Source organism: Mobula hypostoma, chromosome 6 (assembly GCF_963921235.1).
Source record: "Mobula hypostoma chromosome 6, sMobHyp1.1, whole genome shotgun sequence".
Lineage (NCBI taxonomy): Eukaryota > Metazoa > Chordata > Chondrichthyes > Myliobatiformes > Myliobatidae > Mobula > Mobula hypostoma.
In genome coordinates, this window is record NC_086102.1 from 174,934,384 (window position 1) to 174,953,409 (window position 19,026).

Here is a 19,026-nt window from a genome sequence, read left to right on the forward strand (position 1 = left end):
TCTCCATTTTGAACATGACCATTAAATTCCTTGTGAATTTTGATGGCTTTTAAAACAACTTGTCCTTGTATCCACTGGCCTTGAACACAGTGAAGCATGGCAAAAGCCTTCTTTGTTGCCACAGTGATGGCATTTGGTGCAAATGTATTGGCAGTTTCTTGCATAATGCCACACACCACAGTTCTAAGGAGCTGTGTTTGGTCACTTGGAGATCTGCTGAGCAATAATGTTTGGAATATTAGACTCTTTATTAACATGGTTCTGTTCAAGCAGTTTAGAATCATGTTTCAAGTTAAATGCTAACTTGATCAAATGCTAACATTCATGAGTGGCAGCTTGTAAAGTCATATCAGGGTCTTGTCCCAGTCTAGCCAAAAGCCCAAAACTGCTCATAGTACTCCAAGTGCGGTCTGACCAATGCCTTATAAATCCTCAGCATCACATTCTTGCTCTTGTATTCTAATCCTCCTGAAATGAATGCTGACTTACATTTGCCTTCTTTACCACCAAACTCAACTTGCAAGTTAACCTTTACGGAACCCTGCACGAGGACTCCCAAGGCTCTTTTCACCTCTCATGTTTGAATTTTCTCCATTCAGAAAATAGTCAATGCCTTTATTCTTTCTACCAAAGTGCATGACTATTCACTTCCCTACACTGTGTTCCATCTGCCACTTCTTTACCCATTTTCCCAATCTTTCCAAGTCCTTCTGCAGACTCCCTCAACCCTATCTGCCCTTCACCTTTCTTTGTATTGCCTGCAAACCTGGCCACAAAGTTAGCAATTTTGTCGTCCAAATCTTTGACAAGAAGCGGTTCCAATACTGACCCCTGCGGAACATCACTTGTCATTGGCAGCCAACCAGAATAGGCCCCATTTATTCCAACTCTTTGCCTCCTGCCAATAAGCTAATTTTTTTTTATCTATGCTAGTACCTTTCCTGTAATATCATAGCTCAGCATCATGTGTAGCATCTTGTCAAAAGCCTTCTGTAAACATCCACTGCTCTCCTTTGTCTATCCTGCATGTTACTTCCTCAAAGAATTCCAACAGATTTGTCAGGGAGGAATGCCGCTCAAGGAAATCATGCTGACTTTGGCTTACTTTGTCATGTGCCTTCAAGTACCCCAAAATCTCATCATTAATAATGGACTCCAACTTCTTCCCAACCACTGAAGTTAGCCCAACTGGCCTATAATTTCCTTTCTTCTGCCTCCCTCCCTTCTTAAAGAGTGGAATGACATTTGCAATTTTCCAGTCTTCTGGAACCATTCCCTAATCTAGTGATTCCTGAAAGATCATTACTACTGCCTCCACTATCTCTTCAACTACCTCTTTTTGAAGCTTGGGGTGTGGTCCATCTGGTCTATAGAAACTACAGTCCATGGTGATGCTGAAGACTACCTCTCCAGTGTCATTTTCCAGTCGTCCAAAACTCTCTTTTATTCTTCATATTGCTGAAAAAACTTTTGGTATCCTCTTTGATAGCTTACCTTCATATTTTATCTTTTCTCCCTTTATGGCTTTTTTTTTCCAGTTGCCTTCTATTGATATTTTAAAAGCTTCACAATCCTCTAACTCCCCACTATTTTTTGCTATATTATATGCCCCTCTTGCTTTTATGCTTTCTTTGACTTCCTTTGTCAGCCACGGTTACCTTATCCTCCCTTTAGAATACTTCTTCCTCTTTGGGTCTTATCTATTCTGTGTCTTCTGAATTGAACCCAGAAACTTCAGCCACTGCTGTTCTGCCATTGTCCCTGATAATGTCCCCTTTCTGGCCAGCTCCTCTTTCATGCCTCTGTAATTCCCTTTAATCTACTGGTAGATCTGACTTTATCTTCCCCCTCTCAAAATGCAGGGTGAATTAGAGTCATAGAGTCACAGAGTCATAGAAAAGCACAGGACAGAAACAGGACCTTCACCCTGCACTGGGACCATATCTCTCCATACACCTACCAGTCATGTACCTCTCCAAACCACTTAAACGTTGAAATCGGGCTCGTATGCATCACTTACACTGTCAGCTCATTCCATGCTCTTACAAGCCTCTGAATGAAGAAGTTTCCCCTCACGCTTCCCTTAGACTTTTCACCTTTCACCCTTAACCCATGATTTCAAATTGAAGTCCCACCCAACCTCAGTGGGAAAAGCATGCTTCCGTTTACCTTATCTATACCTCTCATAATTTTGAATACCTCTATCAAATCTCCTCTCAATCTTCTACCTTCCAAATCTTAAGTCCTCAATTATTCAATCTTTCCTTGTAACTCAGGTCCTCCAGTCCTGGCAACATCCTAGTAAATTTTCTCTGTATTCTTTCAACCTTATTCACATCTTTTCTGTAGGTGGGTGAGCAAAACGGCACACAATACTCCAAATTAGGCCTCGCCAATCATACAACTTCATCATAACACCCCATATCCAGTATTCAATACTTTGATTTATGAAGGCCAATATGCCAAAAGTTTTCTTTATAACACTGTTTAACTGTGACACCACTTTCAATGAATTATGGACCTGTATTCCCAGATACTTTTCTTCTACTGCAGTCCTCAGTACCCTACTGTTCACTGTGTAAGACCTATACTGGGGTTGGTCCTACCAAAGTGCAACACCTTACATTTGTCTGCACTAAATTCCATGTGCTAACTTTCAGCCCATTTTTTCAGCTGATCCAGATCCTGGAGCAAGCCATGGTAGATTTCCTGACTGTCCACTACACCTCCAATCCTGGTGTCATTCTCAAACTTGCTGCTCCAGGTATCCACATTATCATCCAGACCATTGACATAGATGACAAACAATACTGAGGCCAGCACCAATCGCTGCGCCACTCCACGAGTCACAGGCCTTCAGTCAGAGAGGCAACCAGCTACTACCACTCCCTAGCTTCTCCCACAAGCCAATGCCTAAACCAATTTACTACCTCATCTTGAATGCCAAGCAATTGAACCTTCTTGACCAACTTCCCATGCGGGACCTTGTCAAATGTCATGACCCACCATGCATGAATCCATGCTGACTATCCTTAAGCAGTCCATGTCTATCCAAGTAAGGATAGGAATTGAATGAGGTGGCAGATAAATGTATGGCTGAAGAATTGGAGCAGATGGCAGTGGTTCAGATTTCTGGATCATTGGGACCCCTTCTGGGGCAGGTGTGACCTGTACAAAAAGGGATGGGTTGCACTTGAATCCAAGGGAGACCAATATCATTACGGGCTGGTTTGCTAGAGCTTTTGGGAGTGGATTAAACTAATATGGCAGGGGAATGGGAACCAGTATGATAGAGCTGAGGGTGAGTCAGGAGGTTTACAATTAGTTGATGGGCGTGATATGAATGCAAGTGAGGTCAAGCCAGTGATTGGGTACAAATGCAGACAATGCAAAGAGTTAAATTGTAAAACCAAGGCAAAAAAGCAGGGCTGAAGGTGCTGCATTTAAATGCAAGTAGTATTCAAAGTAAGGTGGACGAGCTTGTGGCACAATTAGTGATTGGTCCGTATGACACTGCAGGCACCATTAAGTTGTGGCTGAAAGAAGGTCATAGTCGGGAGTTTAACACCAAAGGAAATATTTTGTATCAAAGTGGCAGGCAGGAAGGCATAGGCAGTGGTGTTGGTAAGAGATCCAATTATATCTTTAGAAAGAAGTGACATAGGGTCAGAGAATATCAAATCTTTGTGGATGGAGCCAAGAAACTGCACGGGTAAAAAAAAAACCATTATGGGAATCATACATAGGCCTCCAAATAGTAGTCAAGATGTGGGGTTGAAATTGCAAAGTCAGCTGGAAAGGACATGTAATAAGGGAAATGTCACAATTGTAATAGGGGACTTCAATATGCAAGGGGATTGGGAAAATCAAGTTGGTGCTGGATTTTGTTTTTATTAAGTGCAATAGTGAACAATAGCCAGATCAGAAATGCTGATCAAGTCAACTAGTTCCCAAGGAGAACTCTGATAGGCCAATCAGATGGTTCACTGCTGCTCAGTGGTAGAACACAAAAAAAATCATATGTACAATTAAGATAAGTCGAAGCAAGTACATAGAACAGGCACAAGGGTCACTAGCCCCTGTACCCCAGAAACACACCTGAGTGGTGCGGCGGAGGTAGGTGCTAGGCATGACCTGATCTGAGAGCATCATGTTGACTCATAACTGATCGTGTTCACGGTGCGACAGCTTAGTCAACAATGGGGTGATCAGCACTGATGGACAAATTATACCTCTACTACCCCTGTATTGCAAGAGAGGGAATTTGTTGAATGCCAATGAGATGGCTTCTTTAGAGCAGCTTGTGCTTGGATCTACTCAGAGAAAGGCCATCTTAGATTGGGCATTGTGTAATAACCCAGATTTTACTAGGGAACCCTTAGGAGGCAGTGATCATAATATGATTGAATTCATACTGCAATTTAAGAGGGAGAAGCACAAGTTAGATGTATCAGTATCACAATGGGATAAATGGAATTCCAGAGGCATGAGAGAGGAGCAAGTGGATTGGAGGAGGATACTGGCGGGGATGACAGCAGAGCAGAGGTGACTGAAGTTTCTAGCATAGTTCAAAAGACACAAGATAAATACGTCCTGCAAAAGAAGTAGTTCTTACATGGCAGGGGTAGGCAACCATGGCTGATAAAGGAAGTTAAGGACTGCATAAAAGCCAAAGAAAGGGCATATAAGACAGCAAAAGCAAGTGGGAAGTTGGATGATCGGGAAATTTTTTAAATCCAACAAAAGGCAACAAAAAAAAAGCCATAAGAAGGGAAAAGATGAAATATGAGGACAAATTAGTCAATAATATAAAGCAGGATACTTAAAGCTTTTTCCAGTTATGTAAAAAGTAAAAGAGAGGTGAGAGTTGATAGTGGACCACTGGAAAATGTTACTGGTGAGGTAATAATGGGGAACAAAGAAATGGAGGATGAACTTAATAAGTATTTTGCATCAATCTTCACTGTGGAAGCCACAAGCAGTGTGCCAGAGGTCTGTGAATGGCAGGGAGCAGGAGTGAGTGCCATTGCTATTACAAAGAAAAAGTGCTAGGCAAACTGAAAGGACTTAAGGAGGACAAGTCACCTGAACCAGTTGGATTACGTCCCAGAGTTCTGAGAGAGGTTGCTGAAGAGATAGCAGATGCATTGGTTATGATTTTACAAGAATCACTTGATTCTGGCATGGTTCCGGAAGAATGGAAAATTGCAAATGTCACTCCACTCTTCAAGAAGGGAGGAAGGAAAAAGAAAGGGAATTATAGGCCAGTTAGCCTAACCTCAGAGTTTGGGAAAGTGTTGGAGTCCATTATTAAGGATGAGTTTTCAGGGTACTTGGAGACTAGTGATAAAATAAGTCAAAGTCAGCAATTTTCTGCAAAGGGAAATCTTGCCTGACAGATCTGTTAGAGTTCTTCGAGGAAGTAACAAGCAGGGTGGACAAAGGAGAAGCAGTGGATGTCACTTACTTGGATTCTCAGAAGGCATTTGATAAGATGCCACACATGAGGCTGCTTAATCAGATAAAATCCCATGGCATTACAGGAAAGATACTGGTATGGATAGAGGAATGGCTGACAGGCAGGAGGCAGCAAGTGAAATAAAGGGGGCTTTTTCTGGTTAGCTGCCAATGATTAGTGGTGTTCCTCAGGGGTCAGTATTGGGACTGCTACTTTTTACATTGTTTGTCAGTGACTTAGATAATGGAATTGATGACTTTGTGGCAAAGTTTGCAGAAGATACGAAGATAGGTGGAGGGGTAGGTAGTGCTGAGGAAGCAATGTGATTGTAGAAGGATTTAGACAAATTGGAAGAATGGGCAAAAAAGTGGCAGATGGAATACAGTGTTGGGAAATGTATGATAATGCATTTTGGTAAAAGGAACAAAAGTGAAAACTATTATCTAAACAGGGAGAAAATTCAAATATCAGAGGTACAAAGGGACTTAGGAGTCCTCACGCAAGACAGCCAGAAGGTTAATTCACAAATTGAGTCTGTGGTTTAAAAAAAAAAGGGAAATGCAATGTTGGCATTCATTTCAAGGGGAATAGAATATAAAAACAAAGAAATAATACTGATGCTTTATAAGACACTGGTCAGGCCGCACTTGGAGTATTGTCAACAGTGTTGGGCCCCATATCTCAGAAAGGCTGTGTTGTCATTGGAGAGAGTCCAGAGGAGGTTCACGAGAATGATTTTGGGATTAATATAAGTGTTCGGCAGTCCTGGGCCTGCACTCACTGGAATTTAGAAGAATTTAGGGGTCTTATTGAAACCTACCTAATATTGAAAGGGCTAGGTAAGATCGATATGGAGAGGATGTTTCCTATGGAGGGGGGGGGTATCCAGAACTAGAGGGCACAGCCTCAAAGTTGAGGGGTGACCCTTTAGAACCGAGGTAAGGAAGAAATTTTTTAGCCAGAGAACAGTGAATGTGGAATGCTCTGCCACAGACAGCTGTGGAGGCCAAGGCCATAAGTATATTTAAAGCGAAAATTGATAGTTATCGGATTGGTCAGGGCATTAAAGGTTATAGCGAGAAGGCAGGTGTATGGGGCTGAGTGGGATCCAGGATCAGCCATGATGGAAAAGCAGAGCAGACTCAATGGGCTGAATGGCCTAATTCTGTTCCTATGTCTTATGGTCTTAAATGCTCATATCTGGTCCCTTGGAATACCTTCCAATAATTTTCCCATAAATGCCTCAGTATTTCTTGTCGTCCAGGGTTCCCTCTCTTACTATTTCATTTTTTAAAAACTTCCCACTTTCCAGAGGTCTCGTTGCTTGTAAATAACGTACTCCAATTAATCTCTGCAAGTTCCTGTGCAACACTCTCAAATTCCACTTTGCCTCAATTCAGAGCCTGCACCTGTGTTGCAGTCCTGTCCCTTTGCATAATGGTTTGAGAACCCAATTGAACAGTGCTCACAGGTCCCAGAATGCTATCCCACTGTTTCCTTAGTCACTGGGCCTGCTCCACTACCCAAGAGCAGGTCAAGTTTTGCCTTCTCCCTTTTCTGTACATTGCCTGAGGAAATTTTACCAAAGATATTTAACAAATTCCATCCTAAGCCCTTAACACTATGGCAGTCCCTGTCTACATTAGGGAAGTTAAAATCCCCCACTACAACAACCCTATTATTTGTACAACTCCTCACAATCTCCCAATTCCCATTGAGTGTTTTGGTGGCCTATAGCATAACCTTGGCAAGGTGATCAATCCCTTATTTCTCAGCTCCACCCATAAAGCCTCATTACATAAATCATCAATAACTTCATCTCTGACTATATCTGTGATATTCTCCTTAATCAAAAGCACAATTCTCCCTCTTCTCTTCTCACCAGAAGTAGCCAAAGCCTGGAACATTAAGCTGCCAATTACAGCCCTCCCTTAGACATATTTCTGTAATGGCTATAACATCCCAGTCACATGTAGCTATCCAAGCCCTGAGTTTATCCACCTTACCTGTTGGACCTCTTACACTGAAATAAATATAATTTAATCTTCTTCACTCCCAGCCAAACTAGTTGAAATCTCCGACGATAACACCGGCAAAACCTGTTAAGATATCGGTTCCCTTCCTGCTCAAACCCAACCCATCGCTCCTGTACAGGTCATTGCTGCCCCAGAATGGTTGCAAATATTCAAATCCCTGTCACCTGCACCAATATTTCAGCCACATATACACTTGCCACTTCTTATTTCATCCTTATTAGCAGGTGGCATGGAAAGAGCTCCTGATCTAGCTTTTTAAACTTATTTCCTAGCTCCCTACATTGCAAGACATATAGAACATAGAATAGTACAGCACAGTACAGGCCCTTCGGCCCACATTGTTGTGCCAACCCTTAAACCCTGCCTCCCATATACCCCCCCACCTTAAATTCCTCCAAATACCTGTCCAGTAGTTTCTTAAACTTCACTAGTGTATCTGCCTCCACCACTGACTCAGGCAGTGCATTCCACGCACCAACCACTCTCTGAGTAAAAAACCTTCCTCTAATATCCCCCTTGAACTTCCCACCCCTTACCTTAAAGCCATGTCCTCTTGTATTGAGCAGTGGTGCCCTGGGGAAGAGGCGTTGGCTATCCACTCTATCTATTCCTCTTAAAGACCTCGCCCGTTTTCCCCATCTACGTTTTCTGGGCACAGCGAGCACTTTTGGCCCCTTTTAAAACTTCAAACGGGTTTCTGGCATCGGCACGCTTTAAAGATAGACTGTATTACTATTCTACAAATTTCCGTAAGTTTCGCAGAAAGTTTGAGGGTTCGGACAACGGAATGGAGGCTTTGGGTTGGGAAAAGTTAAACTTTTAAGAAGAGGGCAAATGTTCAAGTTGGGAAAAGAATTGCCGAACTATTGTCAAGGGAACGACGGGAATAATTTTCTTTCTGGCAGACTTGGTTGTAGCTCGCGTGGAAGAAGTAAACTGGGGAGGAGGGGGTGTCAGCAAATAAATTCAGAGCCGTGATGCAGGTGTATCTTAAAATCTGTAATGTATCCAGTTATGCAAATATCAGCTAGATAATGTGTTAACACAAACAAAACTTATATTAAGTGGGAATGGGAGGTTATTCTTTCAGTGAAGATGCGACGCATCGTTACCAACAATTATCTCACACTGTGCAGAAGAATTTGTTGTGGTTGGATTATAACATCTTGATTTATAGAGGTGTTGAACGCCAACGAAACTGTAAGATATTTACAGCATAAATGTATACGTTTCGTTCGAAGATCTTGACTTTGAACCGCGAAGCCTGGGAGAAGCCACTTATACAAGTATGACAGCGTACCTGAAGTTAGCTGAAAACAGCGGACGAGCAGAAGCCAGCGCGTACATCTCCGACTCGCCATGGGGCATGTTAAAGGGCAGTGCATGCGATGCTGAAAGATGACTTACTGCAATTCGTGCTCCCTCCCTTCACTTCAGGTTACAGCGATTACCCAAACGAGCCCATGCACCACGCAGGCTCCGGACCTTACTCAGCGTGGAGGAATATAAGTTCAATGCTAATCAGGTGACCTGAGATACAAGGTAAACGTCGGCAAGAAAGGAGCGCACACCGATTCCCCTTTCACGGGAATGAATAATTTTGGGAACGTGGGGGGAAATCCCACTGGGCACAACTTCCATGTTAATCTGAAGAATCCGGCTGAAATTCATCGCATGAAGTGTTTCAAAGAAAGTGAAACATGAAACAGAGGTTGATTGCCGTGTACGAGATCAGTGAAGAGAGGGAATCTATTACGATAGTTCAACGACCGGAGATGTAGGAAAGTGATGAGGAGTAGAGAGAAAGAAAGTATATTTTGCGCAGAGAAAGACTATGGTCCGCAACGTATTAATCGTTACCGTTATTCAAACCTTCCCAAAGGGCGTTTGTATGGATTAGAGCGATCTTTATTTCGTTTACAGGGCACTTGGAAAGAGAGTCAGTGGTGATGGCGTGGGTGTTAGCGAAGAGGGCGTGAAGAGAACACGACTTCTCTAAAAGTGACGGATTGGGCTCTGAACGTAGTGGGATCTTGAGCCTCAATGATTCCGCAGATGTAGGCGACTCCACTGAGAGTATAGCCCGATTTCTACAGAGTCGCATAACAACCGAATAATCACTGGTCAACACGCTAACCGGCAAATTCCAAAATGAAGCCAGAAAGTGTCAAGTAATTGAAATATAAGGGGATTCGCTAAAGCCGACACTGGACTAGTAAAAGGCAAGAAATAGCCAAACAAGAATATCTATTTTTTTCCATTAGAACCTTCAGCTAATTTTAAGGTTCCCTAAAAATCACACCCATTAGATAAAGAACAGGAAACCACTTGGAGCAGTTCCCTTCAGAATACGTTTCAGACACTGGCTTAATTTATACTTAGAACATAGGACATAGAAACCTACAGCACATTATAGGCCCTTCGGCCCACAATGTTGTGCCGACATGTAACCTACTCTAAAAGCTGCTTAGAATCTGCTCCTTCTCCATCTGTATAGTATCCACATCTTTCCTGTAGTGAGGTGACCAGAACTGAATACAGTACTCCAAGTGGGGTCTAACTAAGGTCTTGTATAGCTGTAACATTACTTCACAGCTCTTGAACTCAATCCCACGGTTGATGAACACAACATACGCCTTCTTAACAACACTGTCAACTGCGCAGCAGCTTTGCGTGTCCTATGGACACGGACCCCAAGATCTCGTTGATCCTCCACATTGCCAAGAGTTTTACCATTAATATTACATTCTGTCTTCAAATTTGACCTACCAAAATGAACCACTTCATACTTAATCTGTGTTGAACTCCATCTGCCACTTCTCAGTGCAGTTTCGCATCCTATCGATGTCCCACTGTAACATCCGACCACCCTCCAGAATATCTACAACACTCCCAACTTTGGTGTCATTAGCAAACTTACTAACCCACCCTTCTACTTCCTCATCCAGGTCATTTATAATAATCACAGTGGAAGGATCCCAGAACAGATCCCTGTGGAACACCACTGGTCACTGACCTCCATGCAGAATACGTACAACCACCCTTTGTCTTCTGTGGGCAAACCAATTCTGGATCCACAAAGCAAGATCTCCTTGGATCCCGTGCCTCGTTACTTTCTGAAGGAGCCTTGCATGGGGAACTTATCCAGATTTGAATAGATCAGCAGAAAGCCGTTGATTAGATAATCAAGAATTGAATAGCTCAGACTCAGAAGAAAGCAGCTAATTGGGCAGTCGAAGTCAGGTGACCAAACATTTTGAAAAGCTCAAACAGCTAAATCGAGGGATAGCTCAAGCGAAGCGGCCAGTGCGTGAGTGGCCCAGTGAAGGAGTGGAGCTTTGAGGCTTTGACTCGAGAGGCTTCGATGAGAAGAGGCGGAGGACAAGCTAGCTTGCAGTTAGTTTTTACAATGTCTTCTGAGATAGTGAGGTGCCTCTCATGTGAGATGTGGCAGTCTTGGGGGAACTCCCCTCTCCCGCAGAGTCACATCTGCCAGAAGTGCATACGGCTGGGCGATCTGGAAGACCGTGTAATGAATCTGGAGCAGCAGCTAGATGACCTTCGACTCATAAGGGAGAATGAGGCAGTCATAGATGAGAGCTACCGGGAGGTAGTCACACTTAGGCTGTCGGAAGCAGGTCATTGGGTGAGTCAGAGGGGGAAAAGCGAAGGTGAGCAGACAGGTAGTGCAGAGCACCCCTGTAGCCATTCCCCTGAATAATAAGTTTACCGTCCTGGATACTGTTGGCGGGGACGACCGACCAGGTGTGAGCCACGGTGGCAGAGCCTCCGGCACTGAGTCTCACCCTGTGGTGCAGAAGGGTGGGACGGAGGAGAGGAGAGCTGTCGTCATTGGAGACTCTATAGTCAGGGGAGCAGACAGGAGATTTTGTGGATGTGAGAAGGACACCCACATGGTTTGTTGCCTCCCGGGTGCCAGGGTCCGGGATGTCTCTGACCGGGTGCACGACATCCTGGTACAAGAGGGAAAGCAACCAGAAGTCGTGATACATGTCGGGACCAACGACATAGGCAGGAGGAAGGATGAGGTCCTGAAGTGTGAGTTTCAGGAACTAGGCAGAAAGCTGAAGAACAGGACCTCAAGGGTGGCGTTCTCAGGATTGCTGCCAGTGCTACGTGACAGTGATGGTAAGAATTGGAGGAGATGGCAGTTGAATGCGTGGCTGAGGAGTTGGTGCAGGGAGCAGGGTTTTAGATTTTTAGATCATTGGGATCTCTTCTGGGGAAGGTGGGACCTGTACAGATTGGATGGGTTGCACCTGAACTCGAGGGGGAGCAATATCCTTGCAGGTAGGTTTGCTAGCATGGTTCGGAAGGGTTTAAACTAATTTGCAAGGGGGATGGGACCCAGAGCGATAGAGCAGTGAAAGAAGTGCATGGAGTAAAGCCAGATCTAACATATAGAGAGGCTTTGAGGAAAGAGAAGCAGAATAAATGGTGTAAAGACAGTAAGGTAGAAGGGCTGAAATGTGTGTACCTCAATGTGAGAAGCATCAGGAACAAAGGTGATGAACTGAGAGCTTGGATACATACATGGAATTATGATGTAGTGGCCATTACAGAGATTTGGCTGGCACCAGGGCAGGAATGGATTCTCAATATTCCTGGATTTCAGTGCTTTAAAAGGGATAGGGAGGGCGGAAAAAGGGGAGGAGGGGTGGCATTACTGGTCAGGGATACTATTACAGCTACAGAAAGGGTGGGTAATGTTGCAGGATCCTCTTTTGAGTCAATATGGGTGGAAGTCAGGAACAGGAAGGGAGCAGTTACTCTATTGGGGGTATTCTGTAGGCCCCCTGGTAGCAGCAGAGATATAGAGGAGCAGATTGGGAGGCAGATTTAGGAAAGGTGCAAAAATAACAGGGTTGTTATCATGGGTGACTTTAACTTCCCTAATATTGATTGACACCTGATTAGTTCCAAGGGTTTAGATGGGGCAGAGTTTGTTAAGTGTGTCCAGGATGGATTCCTGTCACAGTATGTGGACAGGCCGACCAGGGGGAATGCCATACTAGATCTAGTACTAGGTAATGAACTGGGTCAGGTCACAGATCTCTCAGTGGGTGAGCATCTGGGGGACAGTGACCACCGCTCCCTGACCTTTAGCATTATCACAAGGATAGAATCAGAGAGCACAGGAAAATTTTTAAAATTATGAGGCTATAAGGCTGGAACTTGCAAGTGTGAATTGGGATGATGTTTTTGCAGGGAAATGTACTATGGACAAGTGGTCGATGTTTAGAGATCTCTTGCGGGATGTTAGGGATAAATTTGTCCCGGTGAGGAAGATAAAGAATGGTAGGGTGAAGGAACCATGGGTGACAAGTGAGGTGGAAAGTCTAGTCAGGTGGAAGAAGGCAGCATACATGATGTTAAGGAAGCAAGGATCAGATGGGTCTATTGAGAAATATAGGGAAGCAAGAAAGGAGCTTAAGAAGGGGCTGAGAAGAGCAAGAAGGGGGCATGAGAAGGCCTTGGCAAGTAGGGTAAAGGAAAACCCCAAGGCATTCTTCAATTATGTGAAGAAAAAAAGGATGACAGGAGTGAAGGTAGGACCGATTAGAGATAAAGGTGGGAAGATGTGCCTGGAGGCTGTGGAAGTGAGCGAGATCCTCAACGAATACTTCTCTTCGGTATTCACCAATGAGAGGGAACTTGATGATGGTGAGGACAATATGAGTGAGGTTGATGTTCTGGAGCATGTTGATATTAAGGGAGAGGAGGTGTTAGAGTTGCTAAAATACACTAGGACGGATAAGTCCCCGGGGCCTGACTGAATATTCCCCAGGCTGCTCCATGAGGCGAGGGAAGAGATTGTTGAGCCTCTGGCTAGGATCTTTATGTCCTGGTTGTCCACGGGAATGGTACCAGAGGATTGGAGGGAAGCGAATGTTGTTCCCCTGTTCAAAACAGATAGTAGGGATAGTGCGGGTAATTATAGACTAGTGAGCCTTACGTCTGTGGTGGGAAAGCTGTTGGAAAAGATTCTTAGAGATAGGATCTATGGGCATTTAGAGAATCATGGTCTGAGCAGGGACAGTCAGCATGGCTTTGTGAAGGGCAGATCGAGTCTAACAAGCCTGATAGAGTTCTTTGAGGAGGTGACCAGGCATATAGATGAGGGTAGTGCAGTGAATGTGATCTACATGGATTTTAGTAAGGCATTTGACAAGGTTCCACACAGTAGGCTTATTCAGAAAGTTAGATGGCATGGGATCCAGGGAAGTTTGGCCCGGTGGATTCAGAATTGGCTTGCCTGCAGAAAGTAGAGGGTCTTGGTGGAGGAGTACATTCGGATTGGAGGGTTGTGACTAGTGGTGTCCCACAAGGATCTGTTCTGGGACCTCTACTTTTCGTGATTTTTATTAACGACCTCGATGTGGGGGTAGAAGGGTGGGTTGGCATGTTTGCAGATGACACAAAGGTTGGTGGTGTTGTGGATAGTGTAGAGGATTGTCGAAGATTGCAGAGAGACATTGATAGGATGCAGAAGTGGGCTGAGAAGTGGCAGATGGAGTTCAACCCGGAGAAGTGTGAGGTGGTACACTTTGGAAGGACAAACTCCAAGGCAGAGTACAAAGTAAATGGCAGGATACTTGGTAGTGTGGAGGAGCAGAGGGATCTCGGGGTACATGTCCATAGATCCCTGAAAGTTGCCTCACGGGTGGATAGGGTAGTTAAGAAAGCTTATGGGGTGTTAGGTTTCATAAGTCGAGGGATAGAGTTTAAGAGTCGCGATGTAATGATGCAGCTCTATAAAACTCTGGTTAGGCCACACTTGGAGTACTGTGTCCAGTTCGGGTCACCTCACTATAGGAAGGATGTGGAAGTATTGGAAAGGGTACAGAGGAGATTTACCAGGATGCTGCCTGGTTTAGAAAGCATGCATTATGATCAGAGATTAAGGGAGCTAGAGCTTTACTCTTTGGAGAGGATGAGGATGAGAGGAGACATGATAGAGGTGTACAAGATAATAAGAGGAATAGATAGAGTGGATAGCCAGTGCCTCTTCCCCAGGGCACCACTGCTCAATACAAGGGGACAAGGCTTTAAGGTAAGGGGTGGGAAGTTCAAGGGGGTGATTAGAGCAAGGTTTTTTACTCAGAGAGTGGTTGGTGCGTGGAATGCACTGCCTGAGTCAGTGGTGGAGGCAGATACACTAGTGAAGTTTAAGAGACTACTAGACAGGTATATGGAGGAATTTAAGGTGGGGACTTATATGGGAGGCAGGGTTGAGGGTCGGCACAACATTGTGGGCCGAAGGGCCTGTACTGTGCTGTACTATTCTGTGTTAAATGATTACTGAAATCCATATACACTACAGCTACTGCTCTACCTTCATCAACATGTTTTGTTACATCCTCACGGAATTCAATCAAGCTCGTAAGGCATGACCTGCCTTTGACAAAGCCATGCTGACTGTCTCTAATCAGATTATGTCTCTCCAAATGCTCATAAATCCTGTCTTTCAGGATCTTCTCCAACAACTTGCCCACCACTGAAATCAGACTCACTGATCTATAAATTCCTGGGTTATCTTTACTCCCTTTCTTGAACAAGGGAACAATATTTGCAACCCTCCATCCTCTGGTACTTCTCCCATCCCTATTGATAATGCAGAGATCATCACCAGAGGCTCAGCAACCTCCTCCTTCACTTCCCACAGTAGCCTCTGACCCGGTGACTTATCTAACTTGATGCTTTTCAAAAGCTCCAGCACATCCTCTTTCTTAATGTCTGTATGTTCAAGTATTTCAGTCCACTGCAAGTCATACCCAGAATTGCCAAGGTCCTTTTCACTGGTGAATGCATTAAGTACCTCTGTTACCTCCTCTGGCTCCATGCACATGTTTCCACTATCGCACCTGATTGGTCCTATTCTCACTCGGCTCATCCTCTTGTTCTTCACATACTTGTAGAATGCCTTAGAGTTTTTCTAAATCCTGCTCAAAGATCTTCTCACAGCCCCTTCTAGCTCTCCTAATTTCATTCCTAAACTCCTTCCTGGCAGCTTGTAATTTTCTAGAGCTCTAACAGTACCTAGTTTCTTAACTCTTTCGTAAGCTTTTCTTCTTAACTAGATTTTCTATATCCTTTGTACACCATGGTTCTTTTACCCTACCATCCTTTTCCTGCCTCAGTGGAACATACCAATGCAAAAGGTATTTCTGCCGTGCATTTTCCTGAGAACATCTGCTCCCAAGTTTCTGCCTAATAATATCATATTTTCCCCTACCCCAATTAAATGTGTTCCCAAATTGTCTAAACTTATCTCCCTCCAGTGCTGTGGTAAAGGAGACAGAGTTGTGATGACACCTCCAAAATGCTCTCCCAGATGAGTGATCTGACACCTGACCAGATTCAATTCCCAATACCAGATCAAGTACAGCCTCTCCTCTAGTTGGCTTATCTACATATTGCATCTGGAAACTTTCCTGAACACACCAAACAAACCCCACCCCATCCAAACCCCGCACTCTGAGAAGATGCCAGTCAATATTAGGAAAGTTAAAATCACCTATCACAACAACCCTACTATTATTGAACCATTCCAGAATCTGTGTCCCCATCTCCTCCTCAATGTCTCTGTTATTATTGGGGAGTCTATTAAAAACACCCAGTAGTTATTGCCTCCTTCCTGTTTCTGACTTTCACCCACACCGACCCAGTAGGCAATCCCTCCATGACTTCTTCCTTTTCTGCAGCTGTGATACTATCCCTGATTATGTCATAAAGGGGCATTGGTGGCAGACCCAAATGCAAGGCACAGACACTGACATACTAGGAACTGAACTAGGAGTGTCAAGAAGGCAAGGGAAGTTGTGAGGAAACGATGCTGGATATGACACAGGCCCGGGACGAGACAAGGATACAGGGCTTGGGCTAGGACTTGACTAGGATAGTGGAACCAGGACATGGAACTTGGAATTAGGAGCCTGGGCTTGGACTCTGAGCCAGAGACTGGACAAGGACCCAGAACCTGGGTCTTGACTCGGGCTCGGACCCCGGAACTAGGTGAGGACATGACTAGGCTTGGGTTCCTCGAGGTGAGGGTACTTCGAGGCTTGGGTATGGGCTCCGAGCCAGAGGCTAGGCAAGGATCCGGAACCTGGGGCTTGACTCAGGCTTGGACTCCAGAACTAGGCGAGGACAAGACATGGCTACAGGAAGAGGAGTGGCAACAGGACTGGACGTGAGACTCCTGGACAGGACAAGGGAACCCCAGCACCGGGCTAGGCAAAGTACTCCTGAGCTGGGCGAGACACATGGACAAGATGAGAACACAAAACCGTGGCTTGGACAGGACAAGGTTCTTGGATGTGGCTAGGACTGGACGAGACCCAGAAGCCTTGATTTGGTCAAGGGAGAGTCAGGAATATGGAGCACAGAGCCGGGACCCCTCCTTGGAAACAGGACGTACGGCCAGGACTTTAAAAACAGAATGCAGAATACAACAAGACTGTTCCCAACACAAGGCTGCGGCAGACGGCCGGACCTACCTAGCGAAGGTGTGGACACAGACAGCTCTCAACGCTAGGTAGCGGCAAATGGCCGGACCTACCTAGCGAAGGCATGGATACAGACAGTCCAACACTAAGTAGCGGCAAACGGCCAGACCTACCTAGTGAAGGCGTGGACACAGAGACAGTTCAAAACAACGATACAGAGTTCCTTATCTTGCTCCGGCAATTGAACTAGACGGCAGTGCAGGCAAGGGTTACAGGCGAGATAAGCCTTCAGGCGAGGCAAGGCAGGTTGCAGGGGCATGGCAAGACTTCAGGAGGAAGGGGCAGAGAAGGGATTCAGACAGGAGTGTGAGAACAGGAACAATCCAGCAGCCAGAGGCTGAACCCTGAAGGTACTTATGAAGCCAGCCAAAACGAGAATCAGCTGCCTCAACAGAAACTGGGGGAAACTGGAAAACCTGGAATAAGGAACATGGAACAGACCGTGAACCGGAATGCGGATTTCACAGACTGTACCATGACAGATTAGCAATGCCACACCCCACCTCTTTTGTCTCCCTCCCTGTCCTTTTTGAAATATCTAAAGCCTGGCACACTCAGCAGCCATTCCTGCTGCTGAGACATCCAAGTCTCTGTAATGGCCACAACATTATAGTTCCACATATTGATCCTTGCTCCAAGTTCATCGACCTTGTTTATGACACTTCTTGCATTAAAATAGACACATCTCAAACCATGTGGCTGAGTGTACCTTTGCTCTATCATTTACCTATCCTTCCTCACAAGCTCCATACAAGCCGTCTCTACTTGTGTGCCAACTGCCCTATCTCTGCCTCTTCACTTCAGTTCCCACCCCCATGCAAATCTAGTTTAAACCCTCCCCAACAGCATTAGCAATCCTCCCTCTCAGGATATTGGTTCCCCTCCAGTTCTGGTGCAACCCGTCCCACTTACAGGTCACCCCTTCCCCAGAAAAGGTTCCAATGATCCAAGAACTTTAAACCCTGTCCTCTGCACCATCTCCTCAGTCATTAATTTGTCTGCACTATCTTCCTGTTCTGACCTTCCCTAGCTCGTTGCACTGGGAGTAATTTGGAGATTACCACCTTGGAGGTCCTGCTCTTCGGCTTCCTTCCCAACTACCTAAACTTACTGTGCAGGACCTCAACCCCTCTCCTGCCTATGTCATTGGTACCAATATGCACCACGACCTCTGGCTGCTCACCCTCCCCTTCAAGAATATACTGCAACCGCTCAGAGACATCCTGGATCCTAGCACCAGGGAGGCAACACACTATCCTGGCATCTCTTTTGCTGCTGCAGAATCTCCTATCCATCTCCTTAACTATCGAGTCCCCTATGACTATTGCTGTGTCTGATTTCACCCTACCCTTCTGAGGCTCAGTGCCGACCACAATACTATTGGTCTGGCTGCTGCTGCCTTGCCCAGATAGGTCATCCCCCCATCAGTATCCAAAGAGCTGCACCTGTTGCTGAGAGGAATGGTCACAGGGGGACCCTACACTGACTTCTTTCTCCCTTTACCTCTCTCGGTGTTCACCCATCTACTCCTCAAATTCTGCACTCTGGGTGTAACTACCTGCTCAAAAGACTTACCTATCAATTGCTCTGCCTTCCAGATGATCCTTAGTTCAACCAACTTCTGCCCCAGCTCCCTAAAGCAGTCTTTCTGGAGCTGGAGTTGGCTGCATTTCCCACAGGTGTAGCCATCAGGGAGAGCATCAGGTTCCATGAATTGCCACATCCTACAGGAGGAGCATTCCACTCCCATATCTGCCATTCTGCCTGCACTGTACGATGAGCAACCAAGACCAAAGCAGTAATAACGAAAGGAAAAACCTACCTTTCTTACCTGTTGCTTTGGCCTCAGCCACTTCTTGTCAAAGCCTCTAAGTTCCCCCTCTGACTCTGGCCCCCATTCGAACGATGGCCGCTCCGCTGGACCCTACATTTCTTTCATGGTTTAAAAATATGGGAAAAAAACACACAAGGAGAAAGAACTGACCACGTTTGGTGGTGCTCC

General features: G+C 45.2%; 1 protein-coding gene across 1 annotated transcript in view; it reads right to left on the reverse strand.

The window, feature by feature from the left end:
• Nucleotides 1–18,747, reverse strand: part of LOC134348795 (TGF-beta receptor type-1-like) — an 84,696-nt gene extending 65,949 nt beyond the window's left edge. Inside the window, exon 1 of the mRNA XM_063052598.1 lies at nt 18,600–18,747. Coding sequence (XP_062908668.1) covers nt 18,600–18,747 — 148 coding nt within the window. The remainder of the gene's footprint in view (nt 1–18,599) is intronic.
• Nucleotides 18,748–19,026: the final 279 nt, after the last annotated feature.